A 19,165-nucleotide genomic window follows, 5' to 3' on the forward strand; every position below is an offset into this window, starting at 1 on the left:
TCCCAGCACTCGGAATGTAGAGACAGGCGGATCTCTATGAGTTCGAGGCTAGCCTGATCTACAGCGTGAGTTCCAGGGCAGTCTACAGAGAAACTCTGCCTCAGAAAAACCATAAATAAATAAATAAATATATAAATAACTAAATAACTTAAAAATTATAAAAGCAATTTACCAAGGTGTATCCCTGTAGCCTTCACTTGCTGTTGCCAATAGCCTCATCTGAGAAAGAAACACTTTGCCCTACAGTACACCAAGGACAGTGGAAGTGATTTGTGCTACAGATATTTCCATCTCAAGGAAGATGGAATGTGCTACTCCACAAGACTTGTTAATGTTCCTGTATGTTTCTGCCCATACTTCCCTTCTTGTGAACACTGCAAGAGGCTCTGGGTCTTTAATTCTCATCTGCTCTTTGGATTTCCAGCCCTCCCTGTTGAATTCACATGGCAGACTTGGAGAGTCTCAGCTCATGGACTGAGCTCTGCTTTTTGCGGCAACTTCCCATAATACAAAACAACTGATGTTTTTTGAGTGTTTGCTACATGTATAGTATTAACCATCCTATATTGCCTCATTTAATCTGTACACTGACTGTGGCGCTATGATTCTCCCTGTAGTGGCCAGTGTTCATGTGCAAATATGCAAACACAACTATGGAACAATGCTGTGTGAAAAAAGTACAGGGCAAACTGAGACACAGACCTAATTTTAGAAAATAAGCATTATTTTCTTGACGATGTTCTAGCAGGAGTGAGATAAGAACAGACTGAAAATCTCTACTCAACGTACTTGAATTCTAACAAGTATATGCTTTTATAATTAATTTCATAAAGAGAAAAACACAGTTAAAAAGGGAAGCCTTGGGCTGGGCATGGTAGTGCACACCTTTATCAGGATCTGATAGGCAGAGACAGGGATCTTTATGAGTTCTAGGCCAGTCCAGTCCAGTCCACTGTGAGACTCAGGAAAACGAAGAAAAGAAAGACACTGGGCCAGGGAGATGTCTCAAGCATGTGGACCTGGCTTTGGATCCCCAGCTTCTATGTAAAGACATGAGTAAGTTGGCACACACATAATTCCAGTGCTGGGAAGGAAGTGACAGAAGATCCCAGAGACTTGCTGGACTGACCAGCCAGGTCCACTGAGACATTCTAGCTCAAAAAATGAGGGCAGAGAGCACTGAAGCAACGGCCGGAGGCTGACCTCTGAGTGTGCCTGCTCTGGAGCACACTGGTATGGACGGACCCACACTTCCAGGCAATTCTCACAATGGCAGGCATTTATACAGCTTCAGCTTTTCTCTGCCATGATAAACATTACTGCATTTACATCCTGGTAACTTTATGCTCTACATACCACTGTTTTCTACCTGCCTTTGCCATAGTTCCCAGAGCAATAAGTTAAATCAGAGGACCTTGGAGTTCTCTTAGCCACCACGTTCAACATACATAACTCGATTATTTGTGGTTACTTTGGAACTGTCTAGTTTTACTTACTTGTGTAGAATTAACTGCAGCAGATTATGCAGTTTGCATTCTATTAATAAAATACATTTAGGTCAAACATGTCTTTGATGCCAGCACTTGGGAGATAGATGCAGACAGAATTCTGAGTTCAAGGCCAGCCTGATCTACATAGTAAGTATCAGGACAGCAAGGGCTAGTGAGACCCTGTCTCAAAAGACAAAAACAAAAATCTGAAAAAACTTAAATTTTAATTAAAAATATTTATAATAAAAATCATTTTTACAGGGGCTGGAGAGATGGCTCAGAGGTTAAGAGCACTGACTGCTTTTCCAGAGGTCCTGAGTTCAATTCCCAGCAACCACATGGTGGCTCACAACCATCTGTAATAAAATCTGATGCCCTCTTCTGGTGTGCAGGAAAACATGCTGTATATAACCAATAAATAAATAAATCTTTAAAAAAATCATTTTTACTTTTATTGATGAAATTGGTAATAAATAAATAGAGGTAATTTAGGACCTATAGACTAGTCTCAATCAATCAAAGCAACAGTGGAATGAGAAAGACGATGGACCAGCCTGACTCTATTTTAAGCTCTGATAACTAGTCATGCTAAGTTTGCCATTGTTATTTAGCATTGGAAATTTCCTAGTTACCCAAGCAGCAAATGTATGTGCATGTGCATGTATGTGTTTATGTATGTGTGTGTTTATGAAGGGTGAGCAAGGTTTTATTGATAGCTCCCTGCAGCAGGGTGAGGTTCTGAGAATGGGCTGCCTTGCCTATACACTTTCATAAAAGCAGAGACTGATTATAATTTGAACTTCTGATCCTCCTGCCCCCATCTCTAGAGTGCTGGCATTACAAGCATATATCCCTATACTCAGTTTTCAGTTCTTAGGCATACTAGGCAAGCATTCTACCAGCGCAGAGCTAAACAGACCCAGTCTGATTTAAAGGTATCTCTCTAGCCTCATTTAAAGCATTTCTTTATGAAATCTAGTTCATAAGAATGACTGTTTGACAAGTTTTTAAAAATATTGGTTGTATTTTCCCAAGTCTAGTAATTATCTACAGCTTGGAATGATCATTAGCTAAATGCTTTCAAACTTCCAAAATCTCAAAGCAGTAGAGTAATAAATCACAACAGAAAAAGCATGCAGGAAATGAGCCATTTTCTTCATCTGGTAGGGACAGAGCAGAGCAGGTAAAGGAATGAACTTTGTACTCCATCAGTAAACTTGCAGTTGCAATGGCCTTTGACCACAGAACCAACAGTCAATATGGCTTAAATTTCTTCTGAGTAGGCATTCTGTGAAACTGTAATTATTAGGATTAAAGTTAGCATTTTGTCTTGTGAAATCAATTAGAGACAAAGGGGACCTTCTACCAACTTTAATGAACCAAAAGACTAGAGATTGTACAATCAATTCTAAGACGGTAGCCAAGAAGGAAGTGTCTTCATGACAGTTGGACCAGGTCTGATAAGAGAGCAGGGACATTCTTCACATTTAATTAGCCAAGCAGAAAACCCAGAGAAAAAAGAGTAATAAAGACTGAAAATGGATGGAAAGATGGAGATTTTTTTCCTGCGATCTAGGTATGCAGTTTAATTTTTTCCTGAAACTAACTACATTGGTATTTTAAGGTGGCCTATTCTGAAAAGAATTGTTTAATATTAGGTAATTTTTACTGTATACAAGGCAGTTCATGAACTGATTATCAGTCAGATAATGAGGAAAGAAAATTTTAATAGTTCAGCTCTAACTGGCAATATACAGAATTCTAGATGCTAGTTAAAATATAAAGATAAGCTGAAACTGACAGTCAACGTGAATTAGACGCATAAGTGAAAATTAGAGTCTATCCATCTCCAAAGTTAAACACATAAAGAACATATGTTCTTTATGCAGTCTTTGTTCTGGATTAGGGGTAAAGGGTGTTGCTTAGTAGAGAACACAAGTATAGTATTTATGAGGTCTTGGATCTGGTCCCTAACACCAGGAAAACTCTTAATTCCAGAAGATCAGATATCCAGAGCCCTCTTCTGACCTCCACAAACACCAGGCATGCATGTGGTGAGCACAGGCGTATATGCACACACACATATATATGAAGGTCAAGTAGTCACACAAATAACATAAAATAAATCTAACAACAACAACTAAACAGATTGAAGAGATCTGTAGTCCTAGCACTTGGGGAGGCGAAACAGGAAAATCAGTCATGACTTCCAGGTCAGAGAGGGTACAAAGACGACTTTGTCTCAAAAGCAAACACGGTTACTTCCTACTCCCCTTTCCTTTCTAAACCTTAAGGATCTTGTGACTTGCTGAAATGTGATGAAGTAGGTCTATGGGGTCTTGGCATGTATATTTTCTTTGACGAAGTTCACCCAATGGTTTTGACACATTCAAAATGCTTTTGATTTGACATTTCTTGTGCACAATGTTTAATCTTTTTTTTTTTAAAAAAGATTTATTATGTATAGTGTTCTGCCTGCATGCATGCCTGCAAGTCAGAAGAGGGCACCAGATCTCATTACATTACAGATGACTGTGAGCCACCAAGTAGTTGTTGGGAATTGAACTCAGGACCTTTGGAAGAGCAGCCAGTGCTTTTAACTGCTGAACCATCTCTCTAGCCTAACAATTCACTTTTTAAAATGTTCTTCTTTAGAGGAGAACTTACTTAAACTAATAAACAATGGGTTTGTAACTAATGGTTTCTAACTTAGAAGTTAGAAACTTTTAAGGGAGACAATTTGGGAATGTGAATCGGTAACTCAAAGTATTCTTCTGAGTAGTGAAATTGTAAGTAAATAAAGTATCCTTTTCTATAGTCTATATTCTTTGTCTCATGTGTAGGACTCATTTAATAGGAAAGAGATTGACATGTTCTGCTAAAGTTGTAAGTTGTAGGTATTACTGCTAATGATGTCAAATGTGAGACCTTTTGGAGCAATGTTACAGCTGACAAAAATTATTTTTAAGCTGACCAGTTTATACATATATATATAAAAGACAGGGTCTCACAACGTAGCTCTGGCTGTGCTGGAGCTTGTTACATAGACTAGGCTGGTCTCAAACTCACAGAGATCTTTCTCTCTCTGCCTCTCAACTGCTAGGATTAAAGATATGTGCCATCACAATTGGTTAAAACAGAGTAAAAAAAAATGTGTACATGTTTGTGTGTGGGCAAGTATACATAACTCATCTCTGTAAAATCTGCATGCTTAATGGTATGACAGATGGTCCCTTTAAACTATGACACATGATTCTGTTTAGTGAAAACATTTTATGTATGTATGCACATATGCATGAAAGTGCTTGTATGTGCCTATATTACTATTCATTGCTCCTAACACAAAACTTTGACCAGGTACTGGCATAATCTTGAAGAGCAGCCATATCCTTCCAAGCATAACAGCTCATACTATTGTGAAAAAAAAAATGCAAACTTTCTGGCTCCCACAGGTAAACTGTGAATAAGAGGAGAGGAGAATATATAAGGTATGCATGGTCGTTCATGAAACACTACTCAAAGTACGAATCCTCCCCCCCCTTTTTTTTTTTTTTGAGAAAAGGTTTCTCTGTGTAACAGTCCCGGTTGTCCTGGAACTCACTCTGTAGACCAGGCTGACCTCAAATTCACAGGGATCTGCCTGCCTCTGCCTTCCAAGGGCTGGGATTAAAGGTGTGGATCATCACTGCCTGGCTTCTATTTTTCTCTTTTTAAAGGAAATTTTCATGTTTTATTTGATGGGCATTGAGACTAAATATTGGTGTTTTTTTTTTAATTGTTGTTTTTAAAATATTGGTGTTTTGTTTCAAGCTGCTTTTCAGAACAATATTCAAATCTGTAACAAAGGCAAAAGTCAAAAAAATATGCACATAACGCAGAGAGCAAAACAATTTAGACATGAAGTAATTCATCTTTGTATGACTGTGGGGTTCAAGGCCTGGGAAATGCAGCTTACCACGTAAAAGTATTTCACCACAAGAAATCAATCATTTCAAAGCTGGTAAAACTTAAGTATCAATTCTACCTTTTCTTCTTCTTTTAAACAGAAACTACAGGTAGCTGGACAGGGTAAAAAAAAAAAATCTTTACTATCAACCAGACTACTATTATGCTTACCTTACAGCTTTGAAAAACTCTGATTTCTTGTGTGTTTCAGTGGTGAGCTGCATTTCCTGAGTGTCAGCCGACTTCCCAGCAGGAATTCCAGTCTGATGAGGAATCAGCCAAAGGAAGTCCTCACTGAGAGACACACTGGTATCCTTCACTGAGTGGAAACAGTGAAAGAGCAACATATTTCTAAAGGGAATTTATTTTACTAATATACATGCTTTCATAGCAACTTACAGAAATACATGTTTATCTTCCCATGGTGGAGGGAATAAGTAATTTTGCTCAAAACCCTGGATTTTTCTATAAAGCATTTGGTTTACCCTGCTACCCCATTTCTGGAGTACCAGTCACATATGCACCATTGCCTTCCTAGACACAAGACAAACAAAACAAAACCAAAACCAGTTTCAAGTCCTACTCTGCGCAACTGTGATGGCACCTGTTTTAGCAGCAGCTCTAGAAACAAAACAAGCCTTCCCAGTATTTCCCATGACCCTCTACCAACTGAGTCAGCTACTTCTCACAGTGACAGACAACTGGAAATTTTGTTCAATTCATATTGAAGAATTCTGTTAAAATTCTCAACTGAACGTTTAATATTTCAAATAGAAAAAAATCAACAGAAAATAGTTTTAGAAACTATGACTTAGAATTTTTGTTTAAAAATACCTGAAATAGCCGGGCGGTGGTGGCGCACGCCTTTAATCCCAGCACTCGGGAGGCAGAGACAGGCGGATCTTTGTGAGTTCGAGACCAGCCTGGTTGACAAGAGCTAGTTCCAGGACAGGCTCCAAAGCCACAGAGAAACCCTGTCTCGAAAAAAACCAAAATAAATAAATAAAATAAAATAAAAATAAAAATACCTGAAATATGAGGCTAGAGATGGGTCAGCGGGTAAAAGCACTGGCTGCTTTCTTAGAGACCTGAGTTCAGTCCCCTGCAACAACATAGTTGCTTACAACCATCTCTAACTTCAGTTCCTGGGGATACAATGTTCTCTTCTGGCCTCCAAGGGTAACAGGCACATATATAGTACACAGGTGTACATGAAGACAAAATACCCATACAAAAATTCTGAAATATGTACTTCTTACTAGTTACTCTGAATTATAGCTTAATTAAAATAATATTATTTGCCATGGCGCACACCTTTAATCCCAGCACTTGGGAGGCAGAAGCAGGCGGATCTCTGTGAGTTCGAGGCCAGCCTGGTCTACAAGAGTTAGTTCCAGGACAGGCTTCAAAGCTAGAGAAACCCTGTCTCAAAAAAAAACAAAAAACAAAATAAACAAACAAATAAAAAATAATATTAGAATACTATCAGTGTATAATCATGACACACAACTAGTGGGAAAATTTTAATGCATAGCATTATTCTAGACAGAGCATATACACAGAGTAGTGATTGTTAGTTAGAGGCCTTACCTGGTCTGAGGAGGTGTGGATGTGTAATCGGGCTGGGCTGGCCTAAGTACCGGTTTGGAATCTTCTTCTTCGGCACAGGCTGGAGGGAGTACCTTCGCTGTAAACACGACATGCATCCTGAAGAAGAAGCAAAGGCTGCAATGGAGCATCTTTACAGCATGCACACACTTATCTATTCCCAGCAGTTTGGATCCTTACAAAACACATACTAGCATTTCTTTCCTTCTCCTTCCAATATGTTTGTGGCTCCTTTTTTATGCCAGAGCCTGTACTGGGCCCTAGGAAACACAAAGAAGCTCTCTACTCCCAGAGACCTCAGTCTGCTACAGCAGAAGGAACACAAACACAGAACACAGCATGGATAAGGAGCTATGAGGAGGAGGAAGAGAAGGAACAAGGAAAAGCAAAAGGTTCAGGGGTAGCCCAAGGCAATACTCTAAAATTTGGAAGAACAGAATTAACATTTTTTTTTTTTGCGACTACGTTAGCTATAAGAAAACAAGTACTTGCCGGGCGGTGGTGGCTCACGCCTTTAATCCTAGCACTTGGGGGACAGAGGCAGGCAGATCTCTGTGAACTTGAGGCCAGCCTGGTCTACAAGAGCTACAGAGAAACTCTCTCTTGAAAAACCAAAAAAAAAAAAAAAAAAAAGAAAAGAAAAAGAAAAGAAAACAAGAGAAAAGAAAACAAGGTCAAATTGATCTACAGAGTGTGGCCTGGAACAGTCACTGCTACATAGAGAGACCCTGTCTCAAAAAAGCTCAAACAAATGAGTTATCAGAATCAGCATAGAAAAACAATTTATACAGGTTCACACAGCATTACATAATATGAGATTCAAATTTAGGATTATTTAAATTAAAAAATCATTGAATTTATTCTTCCATCCATTCTCAATACAAACAGACTTTATTTAATCCCAGAACATAATCAGTACTGTAAACTCTTGGACATACACTCAGTTCAAAAGGGGGGTACTGTAAATCAGATTAAGATAAAGACTACTGGAGAGTCTGGGAAACACTAACAATGGCATATATTTGAGAGTAAGGAGCCTGTGTGTGTGATGTATACTTAAGTTTGTGAGTATACAGGTGCACACGTGCAAGCCAGAGGTTTATGACAAATGTCTTCTTCATTTAAGTTGTTCTTCATTGCATTTTTAGAGAGAGATTTGTTGCACAAATAATAAAAACCCAGAGACAGATATTGGGGTTCACCCTGAAGATCAGAGAAGCCAAGCAGCCAACAACTAGAGAGATCTTTTACCTCTACCAAATCTTAAGACCAAAGGGGCAAGATCCTGTCTCCATGAATTTTCAAACTCCACACTCCACTAAGTTCCTGTCTCTTCCCCTTTATAGTCCTCTCTCTGCTCAGCCACATTGTTCCTGTCTCCATGCCCCTAGACCTGGGATTAGAGGCGTGTGATTCTAAATACTGGGATCACCTTTGAGTGAGCTGTTTCTCTTTTAGACAGATTAAATTTTGTGTAGTCCAAGGAGGTCTTGAACTCACAGAGATCTGGCTGCCTTTGTCTCCCAAGATCTGGGATTAAAGGTGTGTGCCACCATTCCCTGACCTGTATAGCTGACTAGTATGGCTGCTTTGCCCTCGATCTTCTGGCAAGCTGTATTTATTTACTTACTTGTTTGTTTGTAGAAGGATGACAGATAGTACGAGCATACTAATGAGGTGAAAAGAGTGGAGCAGTATGAAGAAAAGGAATAATATTACAAGTCTAAGACTGAGTCGAGTGGTGGTGGTATAAACTTCTAATTCCAGCCCCTGGGAGGCACGGGCAGACAGATCTCTGAGTTCGAGGCAAGTCTGGTATACAAAGCGATTTCCAGGACAGTTAGTGAAGCTTAATGAAATCTCAGAGAGAGAAATTGGGATTCAACCTAAAGACCCGAAAAACAAGCAGCCAGCCACTGGCTCTGACCTTGACCCCAGGTCGAAATGGTGATCCTAGTCAGGCGGTGGTGGCCTTTAATCCCAGCACTCGGGAGGGTCTCTGTGAGTTCGAGGCCAGCTTGGTCTACAAGAGCTAGTTCCAGGACAGGCTCCAAAGCTACAGAGAAACCCTGTCTTGGGAAAAAAAAAAAAGAAGGAAGGAAGGAAGAAAGGAAGAAATGGTGATCCTGTCTCCAAAATCTCAGAATGAGACTGTGTCTGAGAGCTGTTTCCTCTCTAGGGCTGGGATTAAAGGCATGCATTGCCCGGTTTCTATGGCAACTAGTATGGCTATAAGGATTAAAGGTATGTGTTACCACTGCCTGGTCTGTAAGGCTGACCAGTGGGGCTGTCTTACTCTCTGATCTTCAGGCAAGCTTAATCTATTAAAATACAAATGAAATGCCACTATAATAAGCTGGGGCCACATAAAGAAATTCGATCTCATAAAACAAAACAAAAAGGCAAAACTGTTTAGGGAAAGTTCCATTTCTTTCTCTCTCAGAGAATCTCCAACAAAGAAAAACTGCGGGGGCTGGAGAGATGGCTCAGTGGTTAAGAGCATTGACCACTCTACCCGGGGTTCAATTTCCAGCACCCACATGGCAGCTCACAACTATCTGAAAATCCAGTTGCAGGGGATCTGACACCTTCATACCAATGCACATAAAATAAAGTTAAATAAACCATAAAAAATTTAGAAAAAGGTTTATTAAAAAAAAAAAACTGTGAAAACATCCAGTCGTGCATTCTTGCTGGCTATGGAGGCTCCTCCCCTGAAGTTGCCAGAGACCCAATCTCTGCCTAAAGCGTTATAACTGGGCACAAAGTCAGTTTATGGAGGATATGCTGTCACCCTTCAACTACGGGTACAGAAGCACCCTCCTTTACTTCGGGCCATGTTTTCTCTTGCCCCTTCTTCAGCTTTGATCTCTGGGGGCTGGAGGGCTCACCCAGGAGTTGCTTTCCTCAAAGTAAACCTGTCCTTTTTCAATTTGGCTGGATCTGGCTTACTGTGTCGGTGGAGAAACCTATTATCAGGGTACAGAAAACCTATTATCTTGGCACTGGAAACCCAGGAAGACTTGAGCTTCCTGCCAATTAATTGGCCATGGGGGGTGTTACTCCTCACCCTTTATCTTCGACTGGATCGAATTTTGACACCCATTTCCAAGCCACCACCTGCAGGAGACCCCAAGAGTCTGACTCAGAAGAGGCCTTGACCTGGAAGAGGTACCTTGCAGTCAGTCTTAACCTCCCCTCTTACCCCCTCTCTCTTCCTCCACAGACTCAGATTTTATTTCATCAGCTTGGCCTCAACACAAATCAATGGTCAAAATCGACGACCTCAATTTCCACATTCTCACAGACTTTTACCATCTACTACCACAAATGATGTCCAAATATTTTATACCTGACTGTATACCTAGACTCGCTCTGCTCTTTACCTCTAAGGCTCTACTTCCTCACTCCTAAAAATCTTTTTTTCCTATGATTTCTTTGTATGTCGCTCTATATTTTAAGATTATACTATAAGCTCTTTTCTTTCTTTGCTTTTCTTTTCTTTTCTTTTCTTTTCGGTTTTTCGAGACAGGGTTTCTTTGTGTAGCCCTGGCTTTTCTGAAACTCACTCTGTAGACCACATTGGCCTAGAACTCAAGAGATCCACCTGCCTCTGCCTTGCAAGTGCTGGGATTAAAGGTGTGCGCCACCATCGCCTGGCTCTACACTGTAAACTGTAAACTCTTGTTTCAGGATTTGTAAGTTGCTCATCTGGCATGGTTTAAAATCTATGTAATTTATAACAAAGTCTGTTTCCATGGAAAGTTTTGTTTGTCTGTTAGGGACCAGCCTTGATTAAAAAAAAAAAAAACAAAACAAAAACCTTTTGCCAGGGTAGAGGTGTGGGGATTTAGAAAATTTAAGAACATGAAGATGCAAAAGAAAATAATAAAATGGAGAAACATATAGGATGTATCAGGAGGAAAGTCCAGTGAGTACTGAAATTCACCCGTGTTTAATTTCCAACTGTTTAAAATACCCGACCCCAAAAGATAAGAGTAAAACAACAACAACAAAAAACTACATTAATATGATACAAGGAAATGAACAGACCAATTGAAGGTTGCAGGCTACATTCACAGGTAAACATTCTATTGCTAGAACAAAACAAGTCACACTCACTTTCTAGACCAAAACACTCTGTAGGCAAACCACTCCCTGGGTGGAATCCAAAGTTATCTACTTAACGGAACCAACTAGAACTTAGTTTGATCCTTAGATTTTTGTCTGAGGCACGAACATCTCTATTCCTGGAGTACAAGGCCTGGCTATTATCTGTTGACAATAACCTTGAGAGCAGAACTCTCTTCTCTACACCTAGGTAAGGACCTTTGTTTAAGGCAGAAACACAATAACCTTGAAGGACTAGAGGCAAGTTCCAACTCTCTGACCTTTGGTCAGCGTGGACACAGGCTCATATTTTCAGGCCTTCACATTTGTCTGTTAGAAAAGTTCTATTTTGTATGTATGTATGAATCCGTGCCTGTATGCTTTCTTGTGGACACAGCAGCTATACAGGCCACTCGGGGATCCGCAGTGTTTTATTTTTACCATAACAGCTGCTGCATGTTTGTTTCTGCCTGAGTTTACTACGTTCCCTAATAAGTTGAGATATCACATTTTCTCAAGTTGTTTTTATGCATTTTGTTGTTTTGAGACAGGATCTCTTTAACAAAGCCTGTCCTGGAACTCACTCTGTAGACCAGGCTGGCCTCAACTCAGAGATCCACGTGCCTCTGCCTCCCAAGTGCTGAGATTAAAGGCATGGGCCACTTGAGTACAGTCAGTACTTTCTGCATTCTGTATAATCAATCTTGTTATTTAGTTTTTGAGACAGGGTCTTCCCCTGTAGTCTAGGTTTGCCTGAAACCCTCTTTAGTCTTCCTATCTCAGCCTTCTATGTTGGGATTACAGGCATGAACTACCCTACCCATTTTGTATGCCATTACAACTGAAAATTAGTACTTTTATTCAATACGGTTATCAGTAGAGGCTAAAACTACCTGGTACAAAGTAGTCATTATATACTGAATACATAAATGCACAGCTTCCAATAGCTTTATTCATGCTTTTCTTTTTCCTTCTAGAACACAGAGTCACAGTACACAGCATGGTACATGGTTTTTACTGTGATTTTATAATCGACATTAAGTAGGCACAGACCCTATCTCAAATGACTCACTACTGGCAGAAAGCTTGACTAGCAGGCAACTAATTCCAGCAAGTTTTCTTTGAGACCACAGCCCAGGGCTGTCACACAACTAGTTTATTCATCTGGTGTCTATTCCATCATAGTTTTAATTATAACCAAATTACTTATTTTTTATCTTCATTGAATGTACGTCTTTTGACTAGTATAAATTTCTCAGCTGCTTGACTACCCCCCCACCCCGCACAAAGCTTTCTAAGTCTTTATTTTTCTAAATTAAAACACAGAAGCTGGTATGGTGTCACACGCCTTTAATCCCAGCACTGGGAAGGCAGCAGTAGGATCTCTGAGTTTGAGGCCAGCCTGATCTACAGAGGAAGTGAGTTCCAGGATAGCCAGGGCTACACAGAGAAATCCTGTCCAAAATACAAACAAACAAAAAAACCCAACCCAAACCAAACCAACCAATCAACCAAAACCAGAAGAACCAAGCAATAATTAAGGTTCAGCAATCTAGAAGTCAGAACATATTAAGAGGGATGCTATGGCCATCGGCACAGATTGCACAAGAAGATACGGGAGAAAGATCAGAGGTGTTCCAGCCCAGAGTGACTTTGGAGAAATCACATTTGGAAGATTCAATCCCTATCTCTACCCCAGTATGACAACATAATGCAGCTCTGACATATGCTTGTCCCTCTGCTTGCCACATAATGAGAACCCTCAAGTCCTTCAGCAGTGGCCCCCAGCACTAACATTACCTTCAATGTAAAAATGTGCCTATTTGCGGTCACTTCTACCACCAGGTGCAGCAACAGAGCTTGAGCTGCAAGGAAAACACGGTGCTTACTATCAAGGGTGTTTGTGTCTAATACTCTGTCAAACCATGGTGGACTACTATGAAGTTCTAGGAGTGCAGAGATATGCGTCACCAGAGGACATTAAAAGAGCTTACCGTAAAGTGGCACTTAAATGGCATCCTGATAAAAATCCAGAAAATAAAGAAGAAGCAGAGCGAAAATTCAAAGAAGTCGCCGAGGCATATGAAGTATTATCAAATGGTGAAAAACGGAACATTTATGATAAATATGGCAAAGAAGGATTAAATGGCAGAGGTGGAAGTCATCTTGATGACGAATGTGAGTATAGCTTCACATTCCATAAGGCAGATGACATCTTCAAAGAAATTTTTGGTGAAAGGGACCCATTTTCATTTCACTTCTTTGAAGACTCACTTGAGGACCTTCTGAGCAGTTCGAGAAGCTCTAATGGAAGCAGAAGCAGAGGCACTGGATCCCTTTTCTCCTGTTCATATGACCACCCAGTGTTTGCCAAGCTTTCTTCTTATGACACAGGATATACGTCTTACGTTTCACTGGGGCACGAGGACCTTACTTCATTCTCTTCCCTGGCATTTGATGACACTGGGATGGGCAATTACATACCCATTACACCTTCAGGCAGAATTGTTAATGGAAGAAACAATTCCATTAACATCAATACAATAAGAAACATCAATACAAAGAAAACCTTTGAGAACTGTCCAGAAAGAGAAGCTGAAGATGATGGTGAATTGAAATCCTTTCTTCTAAATAATGTGGTAGATGAAGAGGGATTTGCAGAAAAACGATACTGGAGAAGACAGTCACTCAACAACTATTCACCAAATTCCTACAGCCCCCCAAACATATCTCAATATACCATTGTGGACAACAATGAACAAGGTACACCTTGGGTCACCAGCAAGAAGGAGCCTTCCATTTTCTCAGCAGGATTCAAAGAAGGTGGTAGGAGAAAAAAGAAGAAGCACAAAGAGGGACAGAAGAAGAAGTCAAACAAAAGGAATCACTAATTGCCTCTTCAGACACATTATGATCATATAACATTTAAACACCACTCTTTTGTGTGTTTTGGTTAATCACAGAGTTTCATAGATAATATTTGTTAATACTATGTAAGAGTAGGTGGGGTCTTTTGGTTTTGTGTGTTTTTGAGACAGGGTCTCAACTATGTAACCTAGGCTGGCCTGGAACTTGCTACAGAGACAAGGATAGCCTCAGACTCACAGAGATCTGCCTATTTTTGCCTCTCAGCTGCTGAGATTGAAGGTGTACACTACCATGCCTGGCTTAAATTTTTTTTTTTTACGGGACTGTGGACATTTGGTTAGTAGTTGTGTGAATAAGTTGTGTCAGAAAAGGATGAATTTGTGGGAACAGTTATTTTAAAACTATGGAAAACTACAAAGATTTTTAATGTTTTACTTTTGAGTTTTTTGAGCATAGAATTTTTTTCCCCAAGAGTTTATGACCTATTTAATTCCTTTAATACCATCACAAATTCCTGGTAAATATACATTAGGAGATAAAAGTCTATTAAGAAGAAAAAGAAGAAAAAAAGAACTATAGGTTCAGATTCTAGCAGTATTTTCTTTTAGGTTTGAAGTAATCAGTCATATCTGCACAGATGTTCACAGCAGCTCTGCTCACAGTAGCCAAGAGGTAAGAGCAACCCAAATGCTCATTAAGGAACTAAGATATTAACAAAAATTAATAAGTAGTCACACTTATGAGCATATGCATGCCTATGAGCATATGTACACACACACACAGTCTCCGGAGATAGTCCCTTCCTGTGTGGCTTTTTGCTGAGAGCAGTTTTAATTGAAAAAAACTTGTCATTTTCTACAACACAGATGAGTTTTTGAAATACTAAAATCTTAAGATGCTAAGTGAAATAGGCCAGTCACCCATAAACAAATACTAAAAGGTAAATGTTACACAGCATCTAAAGCAGTCTAATTGAGATAGAAAGTGGGGAAGAAGCTGTTTTGTGGGTACAGAGCTTTAGATCTGCAAAATAAAAACATCCTGGAACCTCACTTCTCAACAATGTGACTATACTAATATCAATGAACTGCACATTAAAAATGTCTAACATGGTAAACTAAATTTAGTATGTATTATACTACAAGGACTACCCACAATTCCTTGGAATAAACCTGGGTGTATTATGAGCTGCAGGCCACCAGTCACTCTCTCCAGATAAGAAATATTTTAGTTTTATTGTGTTTGTATGTAGGATCTACAAATGCATTACTGTAAAATACCTACAGCTAATTCATTTGAAGATCATGTTGGGAGAAAAAATGGTGAATTACAAATGCATTAGGTACCAAATAATGGTTTGAGCTGAATACTTTATTTAAATGTGTTTATTTTAAAAATAAATTAACTTGGGGCTGAAGAGATGACTCAGCAGTTAAAACCACTGGATGCTCTCAAAGAGGACCTGGTTTCAACTCCCAGCACCCGCATGGCAGCTCACACCCGTCTCTAACTCCAGCTCCAGGAGTTCTGACACCTTCACACAGATACACACACAGATAAAACAATATGCACATAACATAAAAAAAACTTTTACTTTAACCCTGTCGTGTCTTAGCTTTCTGTAATGCTTTCATCTTCATGATACTGCTTCTCAACATTTTATTCATCCTTTCAGCCACTGAACACTGAGCATTACTATTTGAGAGCCTACTACCTGTTGAATGAGCAGAGTAAGGTATTTGAGGGACACACAGCACTAAACAAACAAACGCCACTGAGTCTACAAACTGGAGACATAGCTAAGTAAAACAGGATTTGCTAGTTTTAGTTGCTTGATTAAAGAGATGGAGCAAAGAAATTTTGGAGTATAAAATTATAATTTTTCCATGTGGCTATTTGATGAAACAATTCCAGACATTGGACTAGCAAGGTATAACATTCCTGCTGTAGGCTGCATGGGAGGAGTTTGAGGAGCACTAAGACCAGTGCTGCAGGTTAAGGATAGTAAATGGACGAAGTCAAAGCCCTGAAAGAAAGCGGATTCTTCAGGAGCTGCTTGGTTCACAAGCATGTTAACTATTGCATGGGAGGAACTAAGCCACAGGAGGCTTTGAGGAGAGGAATCACATATTCAAATTGGATTCCTTTGCAGTTGCCAAAAGACTCAAGCAAGGGTAGAAAAAGAGAAATTAAAATATTGTTTGGTCCAAGGTGGTGACAATGGGGTCTGTGTGACTTAAAAGTGATAGCATTAGGATATACTAAAAAGGTAGAGCGAACAGGATATGCTGATAGGGTATGACAGAAGTTGAGACCAACAGGTTTTGGGACACAGGAAACAAGAGAACTGTCTTAAGTGAGACAGCAGCGCAGGGGCTAAGTTTTGGCTATGCTACACAAGGGACGCTAGACTTTATTAAGCATGAAAACAATTTGCTGCATGACTTGTGCTTACACAACCTGTCATTAACTTCTTCCTTTATTACATTATTGGCCACATATGTATCCTTTTTTCTTTTGTATTTTAGAAATGTAATTATTGTTAATTCTAAGCATTATCAAGCAGCTAGTCCCAAATTCTTATAAATTACAGTATTAAAGGGTATAAACAAATCATCCAGCAACACTGAAACCTATCACCTTTGTTCAAACACTAAGCTGAAAGCCAGAAACAACTTACTTTCCTTCCTTCCTTCCTTTCTGCCTACCTACCAATCTATCTACCTAATCTGTTTTTCAAGTCAGTTTGTCTGTCTGTCTGTCTGTCTACCTACCTATCCCTATTTGCTTTCTTACCTGCTTTTCAAGGCAGGTTTTTCTGGTTGTCTTAGAACTCGATCTGTAGACCAGGCTGGCCTCAACCTTGAATCAAGAGATCACCTGCCTTTGCCTCCAAAGTGCTGGCAAAAAAAAAAAAAAAAGGTGTGTGCCACCACCGTCGAGTATAACTACTATTTTAAAATAATTCCCATAGCAAATGTAAACTTTTGTTTAGTATTGTCTGATTCTCAGTGGGGAGGAAAGGTAATTTCTCCGAGAAATTGGGGACAATTAGCATCCAAAGTTATTTTCAGAAAATCATAAACGCTTAGACTATTTTAAATGCTATTAACATAAAATGTGTCACTTGTTAAGATTAACCTGTCTCCCATGCAGGAGTAGGGTTGGAAATAAGAAAATCCATTTCCAGAACCAAAACCCAACATCTCAAAAACAGCAAGACTGTAATGATATGTCCTCTAATTCACCTCTCCTTTCTTTGAGCTGGATTTCATGTAGCTCAGGCTGGCCTTGAACTTGCTATGAAGCCAAGGATGAATATGAACTTCTGATCCTCCTGCCTCTATCTCCCAAGTGCTAAAATTACAGGAATGTGCTACCACATCTGGCCATTTATCCACTTTTAGCTAAAAATTTAGATTTAATTATCTTTCTCAATGCTTAAATTAAAAAAAAAATGACTGGAGGTGGTGGAGCATGCCTTTAATCCCAGCACTCGGGAGGCAGAGGCAAGTGGATCTGTGAGTTTGAGGCCAGCCAGGTCTACAAAATGAGTTCCAGGATAGGCTCCAAAGCTACACAGAGAAAACCTGTCTCGAAAAACAAACAAAAATGGTGTAGGAGGTCCTTCTGTATTTGTGTTGCTTTCATTGGTTATTAAAGAAACTGCCTTGGCATAATTGATAGGGTGGAACTCAGGTAGGCGGGAAAGACAGAACAGAATTCTGGGAAGAAGGGCAGACTGGCAGACACCATGGTTCTCCTGCCCAAGATGGACGCTGGTTAGACTCATGCCGGTAAGCCACAGTCAAGTGGTGATACACATTAATGGAGATGGGTTAAACTAATATGTGAGAGTTAGCCAATAAGAGGCTAGAGATAATGGGCCAGGCACTGTTTAAATGAATACAGGTTCTGTGTGATTATTTTGGGTGTAAGTTAGCAGGGTGGTCGAAACCAAAAGCAGGCCTTCTCTCCTCACAACAAGTGGCACCCGACATGGTAAACTGATTCCACGTAAAATCTGAGAGAGCTTCAAAAAGAATACAGAGTTTAACACAGCTTCTTGCTGTTTGCTAGGGGCTTGCCACAGTTGCTTTAAGAGAGATTTTTCTGATTCAGCTGTAGCAAAAACAAAACAAAACAAAAAGCCTTGCCATTTTAGAACAAGGCTTCCTGGGCCCTGCTGCTGGTGCAAACTCTGGCTATGGAGCACTTGTGGGCCCAGATGTTTGTGTGCCCACTCTGGGCTGGGAACAAAGTACCTGAGACCATGCCTGTGGCTTGACACTCCCTTCCTAGGCAGAACATTAGCCAATAAGAGGCTAGAGATAATGGGCCAGGCAGTGTTTAAATGAATATAGTTTCTGTGTGATTATTTCAGGTGTAAGCTAGCTGGGCAGGACGGAACAAGGGGCCCCACTCCCTTCAACACAAAAAGTTGGGTGGTAGTAGCACTTGTCTTTAATCCCAGAATTTGGGAGGCAGAGGCAGGCTGATCTCTGTGAGTTTGATGACAGCCTGATCTACAAAGTTCCAGGACAGCCAGGACTACCTCACAGAGAAGGCCTGTCTCAGGGGGAAAAAAAAATTCCCTACTTTCCAGGTTGGTCTTGAACTCAGATCCACTTACTCCTGCTTTCCCAGTACTGGGAAGTGTGCACCACAATACCCAGCTCTCTCATTGTTTCTTGATAGAATCTACAAGGTCTTCATTGAGCTTTTTCTATTATGTCCAGGAATTCCAGTCCAAGTCTTACTACAAGATAAATAGATTTTGTCAATTACTGCTAAATACATCATCTTCCTTTTAGAATTTAAGATTAACTGGGAGTGTACAGATTGCAGCTTATGCATTAGACCAAATAGTCATTTTGATATAAATACCTTGAAAATATTTCAAAACATTACCATCCATATAAAATGAAAACACTTCTGGGTTCTAGGGCCATGCAAGTGCGGACAGGCCCTCAGGCAGAAGTGCCTAATGGTCCCAGGGCCCCGCGTGACCTACATGCATGTGTGGTTGTATCACACACACATAACTCAGCTAAGACCTTGGGCGCATGCATGAGCCCCATCATCTGCGTATGAAGTAGTCAAGTCAACCTCCTGTGCACATGTGCTAGACAGCTTTTAAATGT

General features: G+C 40.0%; 2 protein-coding genes across 5 annotated transcripts in view; one reads left to right on the forward strand and one right to left on the reverse strand.

Annotated features, from left to right (window-relative positions):
* The window catches only part of Xpnpep3 (X-prolyl aminopeptidase 3), a 55,415-nt gene that overhangs the window by 33,449 nt on the left and 2,801 nt on the right, over window positions 1–19,165 (reverse strand). For 2 of the 4 annotated variants that reach the window (XM_048454703.3, XM_085678338.2), the window contains exon 2: window positions 7,026–7,142. In XM_048454703.3, the coding sequence (XP_048310660.3) occupies window positions 7,026–7,142 (117 nt within the window). Of the gene's footprint in view, window positions 1–5,606; window positions 5,755–7,025; window positions 7,143–16,817; window positions 16,901–19,165 lie in introns of those variants that run through there. The other 2 variants (XM_048454704.3, XM_048454706.3) reach the window with 2 other exon arrangements.
* Dnajb7 (DnaJ heat shock protein family (Hsp40) member B7) lies at window positions 12,898–14,088 on the forward strand. Its single transcript, XM_048454708.3, has one exon. The coding sequence runs from the start codon at window positions 13,079–13,081 to the stop codon at window positions 14,042–14,044; it is 966 nt and encodes a 321-aa protein (XP_048310665.3). The 5' UTR covers window positions 12,898–13,078; the 3' UTR covers window positions 14,045–14,088.

This window comes from Myodes glareolus, chromosome 19 (genome assembly GCF_982192425.1).
Source record: "Myodes glareolus chromosome 19, mMyoGla1.1, whole genome shotgun sequence".
Lineage (NCBI taxonomy): Eukaryota > Metazoa > Chordata > Mammalia > Rodentia > Cricetidae > Myodes > Myodes glareolus.

Excerpts from the sequence above, each read along its gene's own strand:
- Dnajb7 (XM_048454708.3), top strand. The coding sequence starts at position 13,079 with ATGGTGGACTACTATGAAGTTCTAGGAGTGCAGAGATATGCGTCACCA.